At 44.5% G+C, this 18901-nt stretch overlaps 1 protein-coding gene across 1 annotated transcript in view; it reads right to left on the bottom strand.

Moving 5' to 3' along the window:
* USP24 (ubiquitin specific peptidase 24) overlaps window positions 1–18901 on the bottom strand; it is a 132763-nt gene that overhangs the window by 49186 nt on the left and 64676 nt on the right. Inside the window, exons 25-36 of the mRNA XM_040627260.1 lie at window positions 16565–16631; window positions 16335–16445; window positions 15553–15651; window positions 15285–15458; window positions 10324–10409; window positions 10085–10178; window positions 8894–9049; window positions 5872–5969; window positions 3037–3132; window positions 2684–2912; window positions 1835–1994; window positions 860–1015 (exon numbers count right to left, since the gene is read on the bottom strand). Coding sequence (XP_040483194.1) covers window positions 860–1015; window positions 1835–1994; window positions 2684–2912; window positions 3037–3132; window positions 5872–5969; window positions 8894–9049; window positions 10085–10178; window positions 10324–10409; window positions 15285–15458; window positions 15553–15651; window positions 16335–16445; window positions 16565–16631 — 1526 coding nt within the window. The remainder of the gene's footprint in view (window positions 1–859; window positions 1016–1834; window positions 1995–2683; window positions 2913–3036; window positions 3133–5871; window positions 5970–8893; window positions 9050–10084; window positions 10179–10323; window positions 10410–15284; window positions 15459–15552; window positions 15652–16334; window positions 16446–16564; window positions 16632–18901) is intronic.

The following is an 18901-nucleotide window of genomic DNA, read 5'->3' as shown; positions in this document are numbered from 1 at the left end:
TACGTCAGGGCGCTACTGCTACACTCCAAGCAAGGGAAGACGCCGGAGCAGAGGGGGGTAACTGGTATCCGAGGAATCGGACATGGTTGGAAGGAGAATGTGCTGACAGAAGTGGGTGTGAAAAAGGATCAAGGCGGACTCGAGGATTTTGGCCAGAGCAACTAAAAGAATGAAACCACTATTACTTAAGCTGGGAAAACTGCATGATACGGGCCACCTAAGTAGTTCGGCTGTGGACCCATCAAGTCTGGGAAGTCAACTTGAGAACCGATGGAAGGGTCAGGGCAGTGGTCTAGGCTGTAGTTCCACATTCAGACACTAGAGGTAATTTGGGGCTGTGATGGTAGATGAGATCACGGCGAGAAGGGGCGTAGACAGAGAAGAGACAGTGACCAGGGGCAAGGCCCTGCGGGGGGTTCTAATGTTAAAGTGTGATTAAAAACAGTGCCAGTTTGCCAAAGCCCACAAATGAAGATAAAAGGGCAAGTCAGAAGTTTCATAACTTTGAATGCTAGAGTCATCATCAGTTCAGGGATTGATACAGAATTCTAATTCTGCAGCTTATGACCTATAAATTTGGGTTGTCTTAATTCCCCAACTAGACAGTAAGCTCCTAGAGGGCAGACATACTGTCCGTTTACCACCTACTGTGCTACCCTGTATACAGAAGGTGCTCAATAAATACTTGTTCAGAATTAAACCACTCTAAGCACTGTTCTTAACCTATTTCACCGGCCAGCTCTCCCCTCTTTTTCATTTCTATTAGCATGACCTTCTCTACGAAGGAATGTACATAGTGCCCAACAGAAACCTGGCCTTTCCCTAAAAGACATGAACGGCAAACAAGCCTCCTGCATACCCAGTTGCTGGCTTCGGAGCTGCAGGCACGTTACAAGAAGAGACAGAGCCTCCCCGGCAATCAGGGAGTCTTTGGTGGACACAGACTGTTGTCGCACGCAGATGCCCGCGTGCAGGGCCGCCGGGTCCCCTTCACTCCCAGAGCTGCAATTGCTTCCTGGGAACAGGCAAACAGAAGGTTACTGTGGACCCCACAGGACCCTCATGATATCATAACATCCTTTCAATGTGCTCCAGAATCCTCCAGAGAAATTAAACAGCGCCAGGAGACATTCTGGTCTAAGAAACGAGAGACACTTGATCATTTTATTTGACCCCGACTGCTTTAAAATGCATTTGGAGGCACTCAAAATGTACTTAGGAGGCAAAACTCAGTTGAGGTGACAGAAGTGAGAACAGCGCAGTTTGGTAGGCATGGAAGAGTCTTCCTGGGATGTTAGAAATGTTCCTCATCCTGACCTAGATACGTCATCTGTATGTCAAAATCCTAAAAAGCCTGGACACTTAACATTTCCACACTTACTGTATGAATGTCATATGTTTTTAAACTTTTTCTACTGAGGTAAAAATACACACATAAATTGAAGACGGAAACCAATTTATAAAAGCCTTATAGAAAATAACTGGCCAAACCAAGAAAATGACTTTTCCAGGCAGGAATTCCAGATGAATTTTTATTACGGCCACAATTATTGGCCTCATGGCACTTTTATAACACTCCGCAGGCTAAAAACTCCGCTGATCTGGTTTCCCCCCTTCTTCTGCGCTTATCAACGCTTTGTTTCTGAAAGTCTGACCTAGGTCCAATAACGTACATGGGTCTCAAGTGCACAGCTTGATGGATTTCTACTCATGCTCAAAAGCAAGAGAAAAGGCTTCCTCCTTTTCGCAACTCCGAACAGCCTATGTACAGGTTAACTCTTACTGCTTATTTCTTGTCCGGCGACTTACTGACTTTATCCTTTTAAATCGGTACCTGAACTGCTGAGTCGGCTTCGGATTCCAGCAGGAAACAGAGAATTGCTTTCTTTAATTGGCTGGCTGCTCCCAACAAGGTCAAGTCGTCCTGCAGCAGCAGCCCAGGACAACCTCATGAAACAAGCCACAGTAGACGTGAAGTCACTCACTTCCATTGTCTAAACAAGTGTGGAAAGAATGGCATGAGAAAAGGAAGCACTTGAACACATTCCTTCTTCTAGACTTCCATCCCCTTCTTACTGGTCTCAGTTCTTGTGAGACTCTTTCTCCTCCACGGTCATCCAGAAGGACAGCCTTTTCCATGCTTCCATAGTGTTCAGAGACTTTCAGTATCTCTGCTACCTGGAACGCAGAGCCCGATCTCCATGCTCAGGCGCTAGGAGACCCGTCACTCATCTGGTTTTTCCCGTTTTCTCCTCTTCCATACAGGACACTTTGGGCTGTGTGAACGACCCTGTGGCCTTCCCTACAGGCTCTGTTCTGTCTTTCTAGCTTTGCTCACACCTGTGCTCTTGAGGGAACAGACCCTCCATGCTTCTCTGTCATCTCATCTAGCTCTAAGGCCTAGGGCAAACGCCACCTCCGACGTACAACCGTCCACGACAGCCACGGGTGAAGGCAATTACTCCACTTCCTCTGAAGGCCTACGGATGTTCTGCCCTTGTAGCTCCCCTATAAACCCTGATGCTTCCCACCTTGAATTACAGTGATTTCTGCCCTCGTGGTCTCTCTCTGACTCACTGCAGGTTCCATGAAGGCCACGTTCATGTCCATAACTTGTATGCCTGCACAGCCCCTCCCTGTAACAGCAGGGACTTCTCATTTCTTCGATACACAAGTCACTTACTTGTATTGCAACTCGTGCAGCAGGGATGATTTCCTCGACCCTAATGGAAGACCTGTCAGACACGGACAACTGTCGGTAGGATGACTTTTCTGGGGTACCACATAAGGACATCTGCCTGCTTGTCTGTCGGCTGACGTTTCGGAATGGGCGAGAAGAAAGTGCTTCTATGCCATCTTTGGTGAGGTCTTCATCTAATAACGTGGGCATTGTTTGTCCCACAAGTAAAAATCTTCAAAGGAAACAAAAAGCTAGACTTATCTGAGGTCATTTCGTACTACTCAACATGGTAGCATTTGGGAAGAAAAATAAAGTGAAGTACTGCCTTGTGAGACTAAGATGATACATGCACATACCTGGCAAGTTGTAGACAGATGGAATAAACTCCCTGCCTTGTTTCATAGTCTACTTCCGATGGGATGGAATCCCTCTGCATGACATTTACAACCAAACTTAAAAGGAAAGAAAAAGGCAGGATATTAAGGACTGCTGTTTCTTTCATAGGACATTTTCCGTAATTTAATTGCTTATATAAATGTTATCAATTACTCAAAATTTCCGTAAGAGCCTTACATACGTATGGACCATACACATTTCTACCCCAGTGATTTCCCAGGATGCCTGTAACTTCTGGTCCATTCAGAGCTAGAGTCCTTGCTTAGCCAAAAGTAGAGTGTTTGGATCATCTTCCTTCTCACTAACTGGTGTGAGCTCACTGATTCACTACCATCTTATTACTAGAAGAACTGACAATTAAAAAACCTATCTAGAATCGGTGTGTTCATTAATGCTTACTTTCACATCCACTACAATCTCTTCCTAACTGTTCTTTCTGCTCCGACTCTTGGTTCTCCACCCCCAAAATCTATTCTCAAAAGATCAATCAGAGTGATCTTTTTAAAATATTAAGTCAGATCATGGCATTCCTACTCTGCACAAAATCCTCCAATGACTTCCTAGTTCCTACAGAAAATAAAAAGCAGAGTCATCACAGTAACCTGTAACCTATATGACCCATAAGCTGACGGTCTGGTAGGTCTGTAACCTCATGTCCCCCTACTCTGCCTCCTGCCCACTACCCCAACCACATGGGCCTGCTCATCTCCAAAGGCGCCAAGTCTGTCTCACGCAGGGGCACACGCTGGCTGCTCCTCCAAGACCTGGATCCCCAAGTCTCCCGTCCTCACCTCCTCCAGGTCTTTGTAAAATGTCACCCTGTCAGTGAAACTTTCCCTGATCACCCTACTGACAATCACAACCCTGTCCATTCCCTCTTGTCTTATTTTTCTCCACGGTTCTTATCAGATGCTGGTATTTGCTTTTACTTTTTTTTTTTAAGATTTTATTTATTTATTTGACAGAGACAGAAAGAAAGAGCACAAGCAGGGGGGAGGGGTAGAAGGAGAGGGAGAAGCAGACTCCCTGCTGAGCAGGGAGCCCGACATGGGACTCGATCCTAGGACCCTGGGATCACGACCTGAGCCGAAGGCAGACGCTTAACTGACTGAGCCCCCCAGGCGCCCCTTGCCTTTACTTCTTTACTGCTTGTCTCCCCACTAGACAGTAAGCTCCACAAAGGTGTGGAGTTCTGTCTAATCTGTTCACCGCTCTGTTCACAGCGCTCAGAACAACGCCTGGCATACAGACTAGCTGACACGTACAACTAAGCCAGCAGCAAAATGCCTTTATTCCAGAGCTCTGTAATTGGAGGTGAGTAATCGGAAATGAGTTTTCACGGAGAACACCTCTGCGATTCTGAAAACAAATCAAGCTCCATGCAGTCTGCCATCTCCTCCCCGCAAGGCCTCCCACCGGAATTCCTGCAACTGTCCTCCGGCCTTCCCTCCTTCCTCGCCTGAGGAAATGCAGGCCTGCTCTTTGCCAGGGCAGGAGAACTGGGCCCCACAGTTTATCCTTTTTCTTTTAATCTTTTTTCCCTTAGTCATCAGCCTGCAAAGACAACCTGGGCTTCCCCAAGGTAAAGGCGAAACAGAAAAGCAATCTTTCCCCTCAGCTGTTCTTCCCTTCCAGTCACCGTCACCCCTGCTCTGCGTCCCCCGCGTCTCTGATGTCACTCTCTGCTCCTCACTATACGCGCCTCAACCACGTTCATCTCTCTTGCCATCCCGTGTCCTCTGTCCCCTTCCGTGCTTATTTCCCATGCTGACTGAATGTTCACCATTCGCTCCTTCTCCCAGGCGAGGAATCACAGGGCCACTGATACATTTCCTCCCCTATTTCTGGTCATAAAGACTTGCCTACAGTACCCTATAAATGACAGTCACTGCTGCCCGACATTTACCACTGTCACTCTTCTTGGGGCCACTGCATGGCTCTCCCTGCCTCGGTCTTTCTCCCACTTCTATTTATTCATTGTCTCCACTGCCGTCAAAGTGACTGTTCCAGGCAATTCCTGGCTTTGAAACCTTCTGTTTTCCTGTGGTCTATAAGCTAATGTTGAAATCCTCAAGGTGACCTTCCTTACGTACTTCTCTCCTTCATCCTTTGCTCTAGCCTCCCCAGACAACTGTGACTCCCAAGACGGTGCTTTCACTCATCCCACCCCCTCTGGCTTAGCGTGCCCTCTCCCCACGAGTCCTGGAGGGGATTGTTACTCTCTTCTCAATTCCCAGCTCAAACGTCATCTTCTGCAAAGAACCTCCTAATCTTATTACCCCATGAAAACGCACCATTTAAGCACTATCTTCTATGACCCCTGCCCATCTCCCACCCAAAGCACTTTTTATGAGCCTGTCTTGATACCTGTAATAACTATTTGTTATTCTTTGTTAAGCCATGAGGTTCTAAAGGGCAGGAATGAGATCTAAGTTATCTCTGCATCCCCAGCACTAATCACGCCTCACACAACATGTGTTATGGGGAATCAAATTCGCCGGGTGTCAAACTGATGCGGGACTCAGCAGAAACAGATCTGCTTCCTCTCCTCTTCTCAAGAATTTCTCCCGCTACCGGAGGGAAGGAGAGGTGCTTCTCCCAGTTCTTCAAATAACCAAAAGTCATAAAATGAATTTAAGTGTTCCGAAGACTGAAACACCATTCCTTCTTCTTATAACTCTCATGATGCTTCACGTAATACCTTACAGGAATAACCAAGGCCCAGCAGGAGAAATTATCCACAGTAACTAAATTCATTCTCTGCGCTTCATGTGACATTAGAGTGAGACTCTAACCTCAATCCTCCTGCTTTGAGGAAGTTCTCGCAGAAGGATTTTGCACAGCTTCTTGCCATGTCATCATCAGCTGTTGGCATGAGTTTGGAGCTTAAAACCTTGAAAACAGATAGGGACAATTAATCAGCCCAACGTTTCCAGCATAAATGACTCCTTCACTGAGTAAAACAATCCTGTAACTCGAGTCTGAGGCTAAGTGCTGCATGCTGTCTCCCTCCCCCGCCCCCAGAAGAAGGTGCAGGCTGACGTTTCACAATTGAAATCATCATGTTTTCTGACATTTTTCATGAAACCAGAGAAGGTGGATGGCTCAGGCTTTCAGGCTTAGATAAGAGCAGATAACGTTATGTGTTATGCTAGACAAGTTTTTGAACAAGTAGATCAAGTTTTATAAAATAGACCATTCCTTAAAAATGCTAGATGGGCTCTCTAATAATGATTCTGAAACTCCTACTATTTATCGGCCATCCACAACACAGTAGGCATAAAGAAGTTCTTACATGCATTCTCTCTTCATTTCACCATGCGTGTTGTATGTCTTTTACTTTACACGTAAAGACTGAGACCTAAAAGCCTAAGTGACCTTAAACCCTGATGTGCCTCCCTCCTAAATCCATGCCCGCTTTATGGCACTGACATACATACCTAAAGGAAAGCTTAACTGAAAATTCTGGTATGGCAGATAACTATTTCAAAGAAATAATCATACTACATAGTATGAGACTTAGTAACCAACTGCTTATTTGGTTGTTACAATTTAACAATTAAAAAAAAAAAGGAACCCACTGCCTCAGATTCTCCAAGGTTTTAAAAATAGATACATTCAAGATCCTTTCCTATTCTAGAAAATCTGTTTCTATGAATCCATGGGTTTTATGTGCGTAGATTTTTAGCATGGGATCTCTTTTTTACAGATGTTTCCTTCCTGAAGTGCTCTTTGGGAAACAGGCTCGTCAGCCTCAGACTATGAGCACTGCAGGGAGGAAGGGAGCTCTCTGCTTTTCTAACCCTTCCTGTGAGGTGACAGCCACATGCATGTACTCCCCATTCTTAATGGACAGCAATTTAGTGAAGGTGTAAGATTTCTTCAAAGGAACAGGTATCGGAAATAGCCACTTCGAAGCTTCCTAACAGGCAAACATAAGTTGAAGACTAAAATGCAAAGAAATTAACCTTTCAGGGGTCAGTAAAAATAAGTGCTTTTTAAAAAAATATTTATTTACTTGAGAGAGAGAGAGAGATCAAGAACGGGAGGGGCAGAGGGAGAGAGAATCTCGAGCAGACTCCACACTGAGCACGAAGCCCAATGTGGGCTCCACCTCACGACCTTGAGATCAGGACCTGAGCCGAAACCAAGAGTCGGACACTCAACTGACAGCCACCCAGATGCCCCAAAATGAGTGTTTTTGAAAGTGTTCAGTTTTCCAAATGTTTTGCGCTATCTAAAGCAAAAACAAAACAAAACAAAACAAAACAAAAAAACCCAAAAAACAAACGACCTCTGAAAGGAATTCCCAGTGAATCAAAACTCCTGCAATTGTGCTGGAGCTATTTTACTACTATTGTCCTTTGGCTCTAAGATAATGCCACCTAGGAAGCTGATGACAAGCCAGACTCACTGTTGGGCCGTTCTGCTTTTCTAGGTGCTCTCAAATGTGGGTGTTAAGGGTTATACCTTAATTTTTTTTAAGACAATCATTCAAAAGCAAATGACAAATCTGGCAGGTATTACAAAATTCATAAGCTTAAACTGCCAAAAATTTCTGGGCAATTTTCTGTCTTAGAATATCATATGTATATTTTTAAACGCCCACATTAAATAAAGACTTGCTTTCTTTTAAAAACATTTGCTAAATATTTTCTCCTTTTGAACCCAACACATTTTTTCACAAGAATGACTATTTTCAGGCTAATAAGAAAGAGCACAGCTTCAACACACGAACACCAAGTGATGCAGAAAAATCAGTGACTATATTTATGTTCTCCAAATTAGACTGCCAGGTGAAATCAAACTTGGGGCAAAGCAGTATCATTCAGGGCTTTATTTTCTCCAGACCTTAAAATGCCAAGAGGGTCTGACCCCTCACCCTCCCAGGGCAGAGTATTTCCACCTGCTCACCCTGCCTATCGCGCCATTACTGCTGTGCTTGCAAGACTCACAGCGTGCAGCCTCCCTTATGTCTTACTCAAGAGTGTGGAGCAGATATCTTGCCTTCTGAACGCTCATCCTTTAACTACCACAATGACTTGCACACATCTAGTCATTAAATGTTTAATGAACTAAATCTACTACTTTAAAGCTACTTTTCCAAAAGAGGGTAATAAAAATATTCTTTCGCTTAAATTCTTCCAATAGCTTTTAAAACCTTGAAATGATAAAGTTAATGTATTTTCTGACAAACTCCTCATAGCTTCATTTATGACAACAAATTACAATTGTTTTTTAAGGGATGCCTGGGTGGATCAGTTGGTTAAGCATCTGCCTTCAGCTCAGGTCATGATCCCAGAGTCCTGGGATTGAGCCCCGCATCAGGCTCCCTGCTTGGCGGGGAGCCTGCTTCTCCCTCTGCGTGCTGCTCCCCCTGCTTGTGCTCGCTCTCTCTGTCTCTCTCTCTGACAAATAAAGAAATAAAATCTTTAAAAAAAAATCGTTTTTTAAAAAGTTAGGATGCATTTAATAACAAGGAGGCTGAGAATAACAACTTACTGGACAGACTTGCTAAACTTCCAGAGGAAGATAATGGCGTATTTTATTACATAAGGCTTCCTCATTATTTATTTACATGCTATGCTGTGGGTGTGACAGTGTGCATAGGTATAAAGTGAAAAAAATCGAGCCTTTTCTAAGGCCAAAAAACAATAAAATGGTTCAGTTTATATTCTGTTTTTTACTTTTTTTTGAAAACTAATTTTTTTCACAGATCATCCAATAAAAATAATTTATCTCCAACATCTAAAAGTATGAATGTGCAAACAAAAACGAATCTGTCCAGATGGAATGAAAAGCAATGAGGCTTCTTACTTCCAAGTTGTAGAGCACTCTGAAGGTGGACATTCCCGGGGCAAAGGATCGAAACAGACTTTCCAAAATTGAGCTGGCGCTTGGCTGATGCTGCTGCTTGGAGGACAGCGATGGAGACTTTGAGGACTGAGAACTTGTTTCAGACAGTAACGTTTTCTAAGGTTTTCAAGAATGAAAACAAAGGATGTATGTGTTAAAAGCACAAGTTAAAGAGAAACACACCTCAGTGTGCACTCTAATGTTCTTCTCCTCTTTCATATAATCATACCAAAGGGATTTCCTACAAATTAACCTCAAGGACACATCACTTGGTAATTATTAACAAAACACCGAATGCCATCGCACAAACTCGCAGCGCTCAACAGCATCCTGACACTACACGAACACGTCTGAGAGTCTTCGAGGTAACACTAGCAAGGCTGTCTTTATTTGTTTCTGTTTTAAAAATCTGTACCAGTAAATACCGATAATTAAATTATAGACTTGTAGAAGTGGAAGCTGTGGAAGTGTTTTTAGCTAGTACTAGTGATACATTTTGTAATTACGTTAGTTTTCTTCTTCCTGCAAATACCTAAGCCGTGTGTGATAAGACTATGAGCTGATGTAAACTTCAACCACTGAAACATAAATTCGTACCATAGTTCTAACAACTTTGTTCCACGTGAATTTATTCTGAGAACACGATTAAACAATATTATAGACAGAATTTAATTTCAATATATATAATAAAATTCTTGAGGAAAAACATCCTGGAAACTAAGATGAACTGTAAATGTCAACTGTGGAAAAAAATTAAATGATGATATAATTATGCAAGCAACTCAAACACAGGCAACAATCACATTCAGACAGGTGTCATGACACAAGAAAAATGTCTCCACTGAATCAGGACTAGAGTCTGATCCTGGGCGAGACACTTCATCTCTCTGGGCTTCAGTATCTTAACCCAGAAAAAGAAGTGGAAGTACATGATATTAAAGTCTCTTCCGGTTCTAAAATTTGACGTCATTATTGATTCTAGGTCTTTTCAAAGTCAACATGAAGCTCTGATTTCCATTTACAGCAAAGACTTTTTTTTTTAAAGAAGAACTGTTATGGGATATCATATGGCCCGAAAGTGATTTCAGGTTGTATTTTTCCTGAATCATGACATTAAAATTTCCATGCCACTTAAGTCCAAGACACTCCTACCTTTCTTCCCAAGGAATCAAGTTGATCCAGGGCTTCCTGAATGGCTGGGTCAGTGGGTATCAAGAGCAGCAGCTTTCGTACTCGCAGAGTTATCCTGAAATTTTGCAAACACAAATTTTTTCACATAAGCCAGTTTCAGTACCAAAGTCATTTGTTTCCGACAAATGTAAAGTCAAATCAAAATGTACTTGGTTCCCTAACCTTAATAACTTCCTCTCTTTCAAGCCTCATAAACATACCTTGGCTCCTCCAGATTGGCAAGCTGGTAAAGCATGTCAAACACATTACATACAAGCGCCATCACAACACCAGGGAGGGACTTCTCCTGAGGGAAGAAAGCAAAATATAAATACAAACGGACGAAACCTTTTTCTCACCAAACCTGCCAACAATAAAATTACGACTTCTGAAAGAGCGGCCGCCACAAAGCTTGAGGGGAGCAGCGTGCTCACCTGCACCACAGAGCAACATGTGGGAACAGACCCTGGCGGGGCCACAACCTTCTAGTTCCTTTGCCTGGGCTCTCCCCTATCCACTGGCTGGTGAGGGGTTAAGGTGCCAAAAGGCGGGCAGTGGAAGAGAAGTAAAATGATGGGGCAGATATAATGAACAGAATTGAGATGAGAGTAGATATCACTGAAAGCTGATCATAGCTCGTCAGGAGCAAACAAGGCAATGGCTGACTTAAAAGCAAAGTGAAAGTGGTACGCGGGTATACACACGCACGCACAACAGGTAGAAGAGACTTAGATGCGATTAAAGGACTGTTTTCTGGTTATAAAGAAAGTAGATGTCACTGTAGAAAGTACTATACAAGGGACCATTTTTAATAAATTCAGGATAAACAGGAGACTATTTGAAAATGTTAAGCTTGAAGATGCTATGTACAAGCATACTGTGGACATCGTAGGTTTGCTTCCAGACCACGGTAAGAAAACAAATACTGCAAGAGTCAAATGAATTTTTTGGTTTCTCAGTGCATGTAAGTTTGCACTACAGTCTAGTAAGTGTATAGTAGCACTGTGTCTAAAGAACAATGTGTATGTCTTAATTAAAAGGGACTTCATTGCTAAAGATTGCTAACCGTCATCTGAGCTTTCAGCGAGTCGCGACCTTTCTGCTGGGGAGGAGCTGGCCTGGATGGCGATGGCTGCTGACAGATAAGAGCAGGGTGGCTGCGGCAATTCCTTAAAATAAGCCCACACTGAAGTCGGCTACATCAATCGACTCTTCCTTTTATGAACAATTTCTCTGTAGCACGCGATGCTGTCTGATAGCATTTTACCCACAGAACTTCTTTCAAAATTGGGAATTAAACCTCTCAGACCTTGCTGCTGCTTTACCAACTAAGTTTCTGTGATATTACAAATCCTCTGTTGTCATGTCAACCACCTTCATGGCCTCTTCACCAGGAGTAGAGTCCATTTCAAGAAACCACCTTCTTTGTTCATCCGTAAGAAGCAACTCCTCACCCGCTCAAGTTTTATCCTGAGACGATGGCCACACAGTCCCCCCTTCAGCCTCCACTTCTAGTTCTCTTGTTCCTTCCACCCCGTCTGCAGTCACTTCCTCCCCTGAAGTCTTGAACCCCTTCTAAGTCACCCATGAGGGTTGGAATCAGCTTCTTCCAAACTCGCGCTCATGTTGCTATCCTGACCTCTTCCCATGAATCACGATTGTTCTAGAACGGTGAATCCTTTCCAGAAGGTTTTCAATTTACTTTGCCCAGATCCACCAGAGGAATCACTATGGCAGTGACAGCCTTATAAAATGTATTTCTTAAATAATAAGAAGGCCGAAATGACTCCTTGCTCCATGGGCTGCAGAACGGATGCTGTGTCAGCGGGCATGAAAACACCGTTTATCTCGTTGTCCATCTCCATCAGAGCTCTTGGGTGACCAGGAGCATTGTCAATGAGCAGCAATATTTTGAAAAGAATCTTATTTCTCTTTTTTATTTTTTATTTTTTAAATTTTTATTTATTTGACAGAGAGACAGCCAGCGAGAGAGGGAACACAGCAGGGGGAGTGGGAGAGGAAGAAGCAGGCTCCTAGCAGAGGAGCCTGATGTGGGACTCGATCCCGGTACGCCGGGATCACGGCCTGAGCCGAAGGCAGACGCTTTAACGACTGCGCTACTCAGGCGCCCCAAGAATCTTATTTCTTTTTCTTTTTTTTTTTTTTTTTTTTTAAGATTTTATTTATTTATTTGACAGAGATAGAGACAGCCAGCGGGAGGGGGAACACAAGCAGGGGGAGTGGGAGAGGAAGAAGCAGGCTCCCAGCCGAGGAGCCTGATGTGGGGCTCGATCCCATAACGCTGGGATCACGCCCTGAGCCAAAGGCAGACGCTTAACCGCTGTGCCACCCAGGCGCCCCAAGAATCTTATTTCTTAAGCAGTAGGTCTCAAGAGTGGGTTCGGTAAACTATGTTGTAAACAGATGTGCTGTCATCCAGGCTTTGATGTTCCGTTTAGAGCGCACAGGAAGTATAGATGCAGCATAATTCTTGAGGGTCCTGGGGTTTCATGAATGGTAACTGAGCACTGGCTCCAACTTGAAGTCACCAGCTGCATTAACCCCTCACAAGAGAGTCAGCCTACCTTTGAGGCTTTGAAGCCGGGCACTGACTTCTCCTCTGTAGCTACGGAAGTCCTAGACGGCATCATCTTCCAGTAGAAGGCTGTTCCGTCTACACTGGAAATCCGTTGTTGAGCGTAGCCACCCTCACGAAAGATCTGAGTCGGAGCTTCCGGATCACCTGCTGCAGCGTCTACACCAGCACTGGCTGCTTCACCTTGTGCTTCTGTGTTATGGAGACGGCTCCTTTCCCTAAACCTCACCAACCCACCTCTGCTGCTTCCAACTTTCCTTCTGCGGCCTCCTCACCTGTCTCCGCCTTCACAGAATGGAGGAGAGCCAGGGCCTTGCTCTGGGCCAGGCTTTGGCTTAAGAGGATGTTGTGGCCGGTTTAATCTTCTATCCAGACACTCACACTTTCTCCACGTCAGCAGTAAGGCTGTTTTACTTTCTGATCATTCGTGTGTGCACTGGAGTAGCGCTCTTAATTTCCTTCCAGAACCTTTCCTTTGCTTTCACAACTTGGCTAACCAGCACAAGAGGTCTAGCTTCCAGCCTAACTCAGCCTTTGACGTGCCTTCCTAAGCTTAATCACTTCTAGCTTTTGATGTAAAGTGAGCTGTGCAGCTCCTCCTCTCACCTGAACGCTCAGGGGCCGTTACAGTTTATTACTTGGCCTAATTTCAATATTGCTGTATCTCAGGGATTAGGGGGCCCGAGGAGAGGGAGAGAGAGGTGGGAACAGCTGGCTGTGGAGCAGTCAAAACATACACGACATTTATTAAGTTTGCTGTCTTATATGGGCATGGTCTGTGGTGCCCCAAAGTAATTACAATAGTAATATCACCGATCACTGACCATCGATCATCATGACAAATGTAATAATGAAAAAGTTTAAAATTCTATGAGAAGTACCAAAATATGACACAGAGAAAGTCAGCAAATGCTGTTGGAAAAACAGTACTGGTGGACTTGCTTGGTACAGAGCTGGCACCAACCTTCAATTTGTAAAAAACGCACCATCTGCAAAATGCAGTAGGCGAAGGCTTGCTCGGACAGTGTTCCTGCTGTCGGTTAACTGCCACCATACTGCTTTGAGGGGGTCTTCCTTAAAGTCTTACTATTATACAAGTGTAGTCACTTAAAAAAAGGAAAAACCCATTACATTAATACTAGCCCTGAGGAGTTGTTGGGATCTATAGCAAGGTTATGGTAAGTTAGAAACCCCCGCAGTACACAAAGACCGTCTATTTGGAATTAAAGCAACATCTGTCACTATGGAAACCCTCATGTACTATTTGAGTGCCTTTACACGAGGTCTGCTGTGATCTCACTTTCCAGACTTTGAGAGCGAAGAAGCAGAACCAGCCCCATCAGTTGTGTACTCTGGTGCCAAGCTCTGTCCTGACATAGAGAAGGTCCCCAGGAAACGGGCAGATTCATGAAATCAATGGACAAATACTGATTGAGTACCTATTACGTTTGAGGCACTCTTTTAGGTGCTGGGGATACAACAATGAGCAAAACAGACAGAAGCCTGCTCTCGTGGAGTTTATATTTCACCGGGGACAGAGAGACATTAAATAAGATAAAACATATGATATGTTAAAGTAAGTCAGGAAGGGAAATAAGAAGTGCAGAAGTGGGGTTAAAAATTTAAATAGGATTGCCAAAGGCGGCTCACCGAGAAGGCAACATTTCAGGGAGAGCTGAAGAACGTGAGAGAGGACCACCAGGATACTGGGGAAGAACATTCCGGACACAGGTAAGTGCACGTGCACAGACCTTACAAAATCTGAGGACCAACATGGAGACCAGTGCAGCTGGGGTGGCGTGAAGGAGGGAGGTCGTGGGAAGGTGATCTCAGAGAAGTTCCATGAGGGTCCATGAGGTCAGCCCTGTAGAACTCTGTAGTCTCTGACTCCCACTCAGAGTGAGATGAAGCCCCGGAGCATTTGAGTACAATGTGACTGCTGTTTCAAAGCCCTGGGGGCGTCTGGGTGGCTCAGTTGTTAAGCAACTGCCTTCAGCTCAGGTCATGATCCTGGAGTCCCGGGTTCGAGTCCCACATTATCAGCAGGGAGTCTGCTTCTCCCTCTGACCCTCGCCCCTCTCATGCTCTCTCTCTCTCTCAAATAAATAAATAAAATCTTTAAAAATAAATAAATAAAAGCCCAGGCCGCTGGGCGCTGTACACAGAAGAGACTGAACCGGTGTAAGGGCAGACAGGGCTGTGAGAGCAGGTAGGCACTGCTCAAACACTTCTGGTGAGGCATGACGGCTGCCTGGACCCGTGTGAAAGCCATGGAGGCAGACAAGAGTAGCCAGATTCTAGATGTCTGTTAAAGGCAGAGTCAAGGATCTCTGGACTCGCTTGGCTCTCCCCTCCTCTCCGGCTCCTCTGTCATCTCCCCCCTGGGTCCTCTTCACCCTCCATCTCTACACAGAGGAGTTCCCTGGCTCAGTGCTCTCCTCTGTCGACGCTTGTCCCCTTATGAGGAACCTCATCAGCCAGGACTTGTCTGTCAGAAAAGGACCCAGTCACCCACGCCTAGACGGGCCGAAGGCACAAGCAGGACGATGACCAACTCGGACTTGCCAGCGGCCTGGCGGCCAGTACCTGCTCCATGGCGTACGAGGAGCTGAAGACCCCACTGCCGCTGCTGCTGGAGCTGGTAGAGGAGTCCGCGGAGCTCCCAGATGGGGTCCCGCTGCCTGAAGTCTTCACTGTGAGGATCTGTTCGTCAGAAAAGCCCAGCTGGTGGAGGAGCTTTTGGTCTTTATTCACCGTCAGCTGCAAAAAGCAGTTTCTTAATTAGCGGGAGGGAAAGGAGGACGAAGGTGTGGTTGTCAGGCTGAAGGGCCGCAAACGGCCGGTGCAGACCTACCAGACTATCGTTGGTAAAAATCTGTATGTTGTCCACAGGCGAGCACAACTGCTTGGCTATCTTCCACCGCACACTCCCTATGGTCTCATTACTGTGAGCCTGCATGATGAAATCAAACACCGCTTGCGAGGAGGGACTGGGTACCAGATGCTGTTCCAGAAGCTGGGAACACAGCAGAGACCCCACAGACAAGAATCCCCACTGGGGAGGCTCCCCTTCCACAGTAATTCAGTGTCCATTTTCCCACCCCCGTCCTCGCCATCTCTCGAGAATCAAATCGCAAGTCCTTCTGCTGCGGAGTGCCCAGGCTCTCCCGTTCTCTCCACGCCCCACCACCAGCTACCCTGCGTGTCACCGAACAAGCCACGCAAGTCCCACGGCAGGGCCTCTGTTCCTGCCGCTCCCTTTGCTTGCAATGTTCTTCCCCAGAAATGGCTTGCTGTCACTTCATTTCATCTTTGCTCAAATGTCGCCACTTCAGAGAGAACTTCCCTGCCCATCTCTTCATGACATTTCACACAGACGCATCACTTTCTCCAAATTATCCAGCTTTATTCTTGCTCATTCTTTATAACACTCATCACCACCTGATGTTACAGCACATGCTTACTTACGGGCCTGCTTCTGCCCCATCACCTCCCTTTCGCTGCAGGTGGTTAGCCTGAATCTGCTGACCAAACAGCTTGCAGGACAGTTGCTCGTGCAGCCATCCCAACCCTCAGTGCTCTCGCGAAAGTAACAAGACGATACAAGAATGGCTCCAGGGCTCAGCGTAAACCTACCTCGACGGTGAAGGTATCTTTGGTAGACTCGTACGTAACATTGAGAGTTAAAAGATGTCCATGAAACGAGGCACCATGAGGTAGAATAGTTCGTGGAACGGAGTAAAAATCCTTGGGAAAGATGTAAGTCAAACCAGTCAGACGCACAGCATCACTGAAACGTCTCAGAAATACACACCTGACACGAGTCCAATGGCACCACTGGAAAGTGGCTTTAAAGAGAGACTCACCTCTATAGTGATCACATAGCGCTCTGCCAGAAGCAGCAACCTCTCGATTATTACCAGTTTAGTGGATCTATGGATTAAAAAAAATTTTTTTGGAACATATTTGAAGTGAATTGCTTGATTCCAGTCTGCTTCACCAAAACCACACAGTTTGAGCACTCACTGGTCAAAGGGTGACATTTGCAGAGACTAAATTTCCACCCAAGGGAGGGTGGCCCAACCAGCTCACGGCTGGAACGCACCCACAGAGTCAGGGAGGACGAGCACCTCCGTGTGTCCTCTCCTTTCTTTGTAAACAGCTGTTCCGTAAAGAGAGGACCTGGGTCTCCAGGTCTATTTGTCCATCAAGCCACCAAGAATGAACTATCAGTGAGTTTGAGTCTCATAATCTTACAACTAAAATATGCCACATAATCCAGTTAACACGGACTCTCACCAAGTTTTGAACTGCCTGAAAATCAGAAGAGAAACGCAAACCAGTAAGTCTACCACAAATAACGCTTGCTGTTTTAATGAGCCTGAGAATGAGGAGGAAGTGAAGGACAAACAATTGTTCATCTGGTTTAAATGAATATCCCATATAGGTAAAACATACAGGCATAAGAAGTTATTATTCCACCGGTTTTCAAAGTATTTAAGAAACCAACACGCATCGGCAGACAACTATCTCTAGAACAGGCAAAATATGGCCAAGAAGTGTGGGGCTCTGGCACTCCCGAAAATGAGCCCTGAGGTCCCTTTTGGTCAGACTTAGGGAATAGTACTTATTATCTGAATTCACAGGACTCTGACATTCAGAAGCTTATACATTCACAGCTCCATATTTTATGAAAGAAAACATTACACATGTTAACACGGAGAGATGAAAATCCAAGTGTCCCTAATTTAAGCATGTGTTATTCCAGAAAGTCTAGGCATTTCAAATAGGGTATTTCTAAATCTGAAAAAAGGTACTACCATTTTCTAACAATTGGTCTGGTCTGCCGATGAGCAGGATCGGAAATTTCATTTGAAAAAGAGTGGTTAAACACATTCTAAAAGTCCTGTTGAACACGTTTAACAGAGTTCCAAAGCCTTTTAGGCTATGGGTAAGACTACAATTTGATACTGAGATGGAAAATCTTTAGGAGATATCTAAGTGCTAATAATAAATGAATGAGTGAGCTTAATTATGCCTCAGTAACGAATTAAATCACAGACAGCACTGTAGAACACTGTGGAGATGAGAGCAAAACTCCTCCCCCTCAAAAGGGCGAACAATTACGGTCACTGAGAAGTTCTTTCAAAACCAGTAAAATAAGATCAACTGCAATGTCCTGGTTCAAATGCAATTTTGAAATTATACATTCCTATTAACAGTGTTTAGAGTTTATAACAAGAATAGTTAAAAACTATCCTGTAGTTTTGCTCTGTAGTCATTCAAACATGAACTGATTCAGGATCAAAATCACTTAATAAAAAGAGAAAAACAAAAAACACACTAATTTAAAGATGTTGCAGTTTGGAAATCCCAATGCAATAGTTCATCAACGCACTTCTATTCTGGTTTGTCAGACAAATGAAACATTAAGGACCTAGGCAGAGATGGGCCACGTCTTACAAACATGTAATTAGGAATTCTCAATACACATTCTCAATGAAAGTCTATTTGAAATACACTTCCATCAATGTGGGAATGCAAAGGTCATGTTAGTGTTCTTATCATGAGCTGAATCTATAATCACTTTCTACCATTTTAACCATTTTTTGTAAGATTGTATTTTTAAGTAATCTCTACACCGAACATGGGGTTCAAACTTACAACCCCAAGATCAAGAGTAGCATGCTCTACCAACTGAGCCAGCCAGGGGCCCCACTTTCTGGCATTTTAAAAAGAGCTCCAAGAGGGTTGAGTTTTATTGGCATCTCTCATGTTAATAAAATATTTCTACCCAGTACTCAACTCATTTTTTTAAAAAAGATGAAGACTGTAAGGATATATTGTTTTGATTCCTTTTCTAAAGGAAGACTTTAAAAAGAAAAAAGAACTGTAAATAAAAATGAACAACACACACACACTTTCCAAGAGTAGAGAAAAAAAATCTGAGGACCTACCACTAGAGGGCAGCAGAGTAAGCCTTGTTCTGAGCACCTGCCAAGGTTTCTTGGGCACCACTGGTTTGGGGCTGCTGACTAAGCATGAAGGGCTTGTAAAACCTCACAGGAGCATTTGAGTTCCTTCAGCCTATTGTTTCTGAATAACTCATCTGCGTTCCTTACCATATCAAACAACTACAGCAAATCCTGAACTCAGATTTCACTGGTAACATCCGAAAACACTAAACACAGCAATGTGATGAG

The sequence above is a fragment of the Ursus maritimus genome, unplaced genomic scaffold, assembly GCF_017311325.1.
Source record: "Ursus maritimus isolate PB19 unplaced genomic scaffold, ASM1731132v1 scaffold_12, whole genome shotgun sequence".
NCBI classification, from domain to species: Eukaryota; Metazoa; Chordata; class Mammalia; order Carnivora; family Ursidae; genus Ursus; species Ursus maritimus.
Note: the sequence above shows the minus strand (reverse complement) of the source record. Positions and strands in the feature narration are given on the sequence as shown.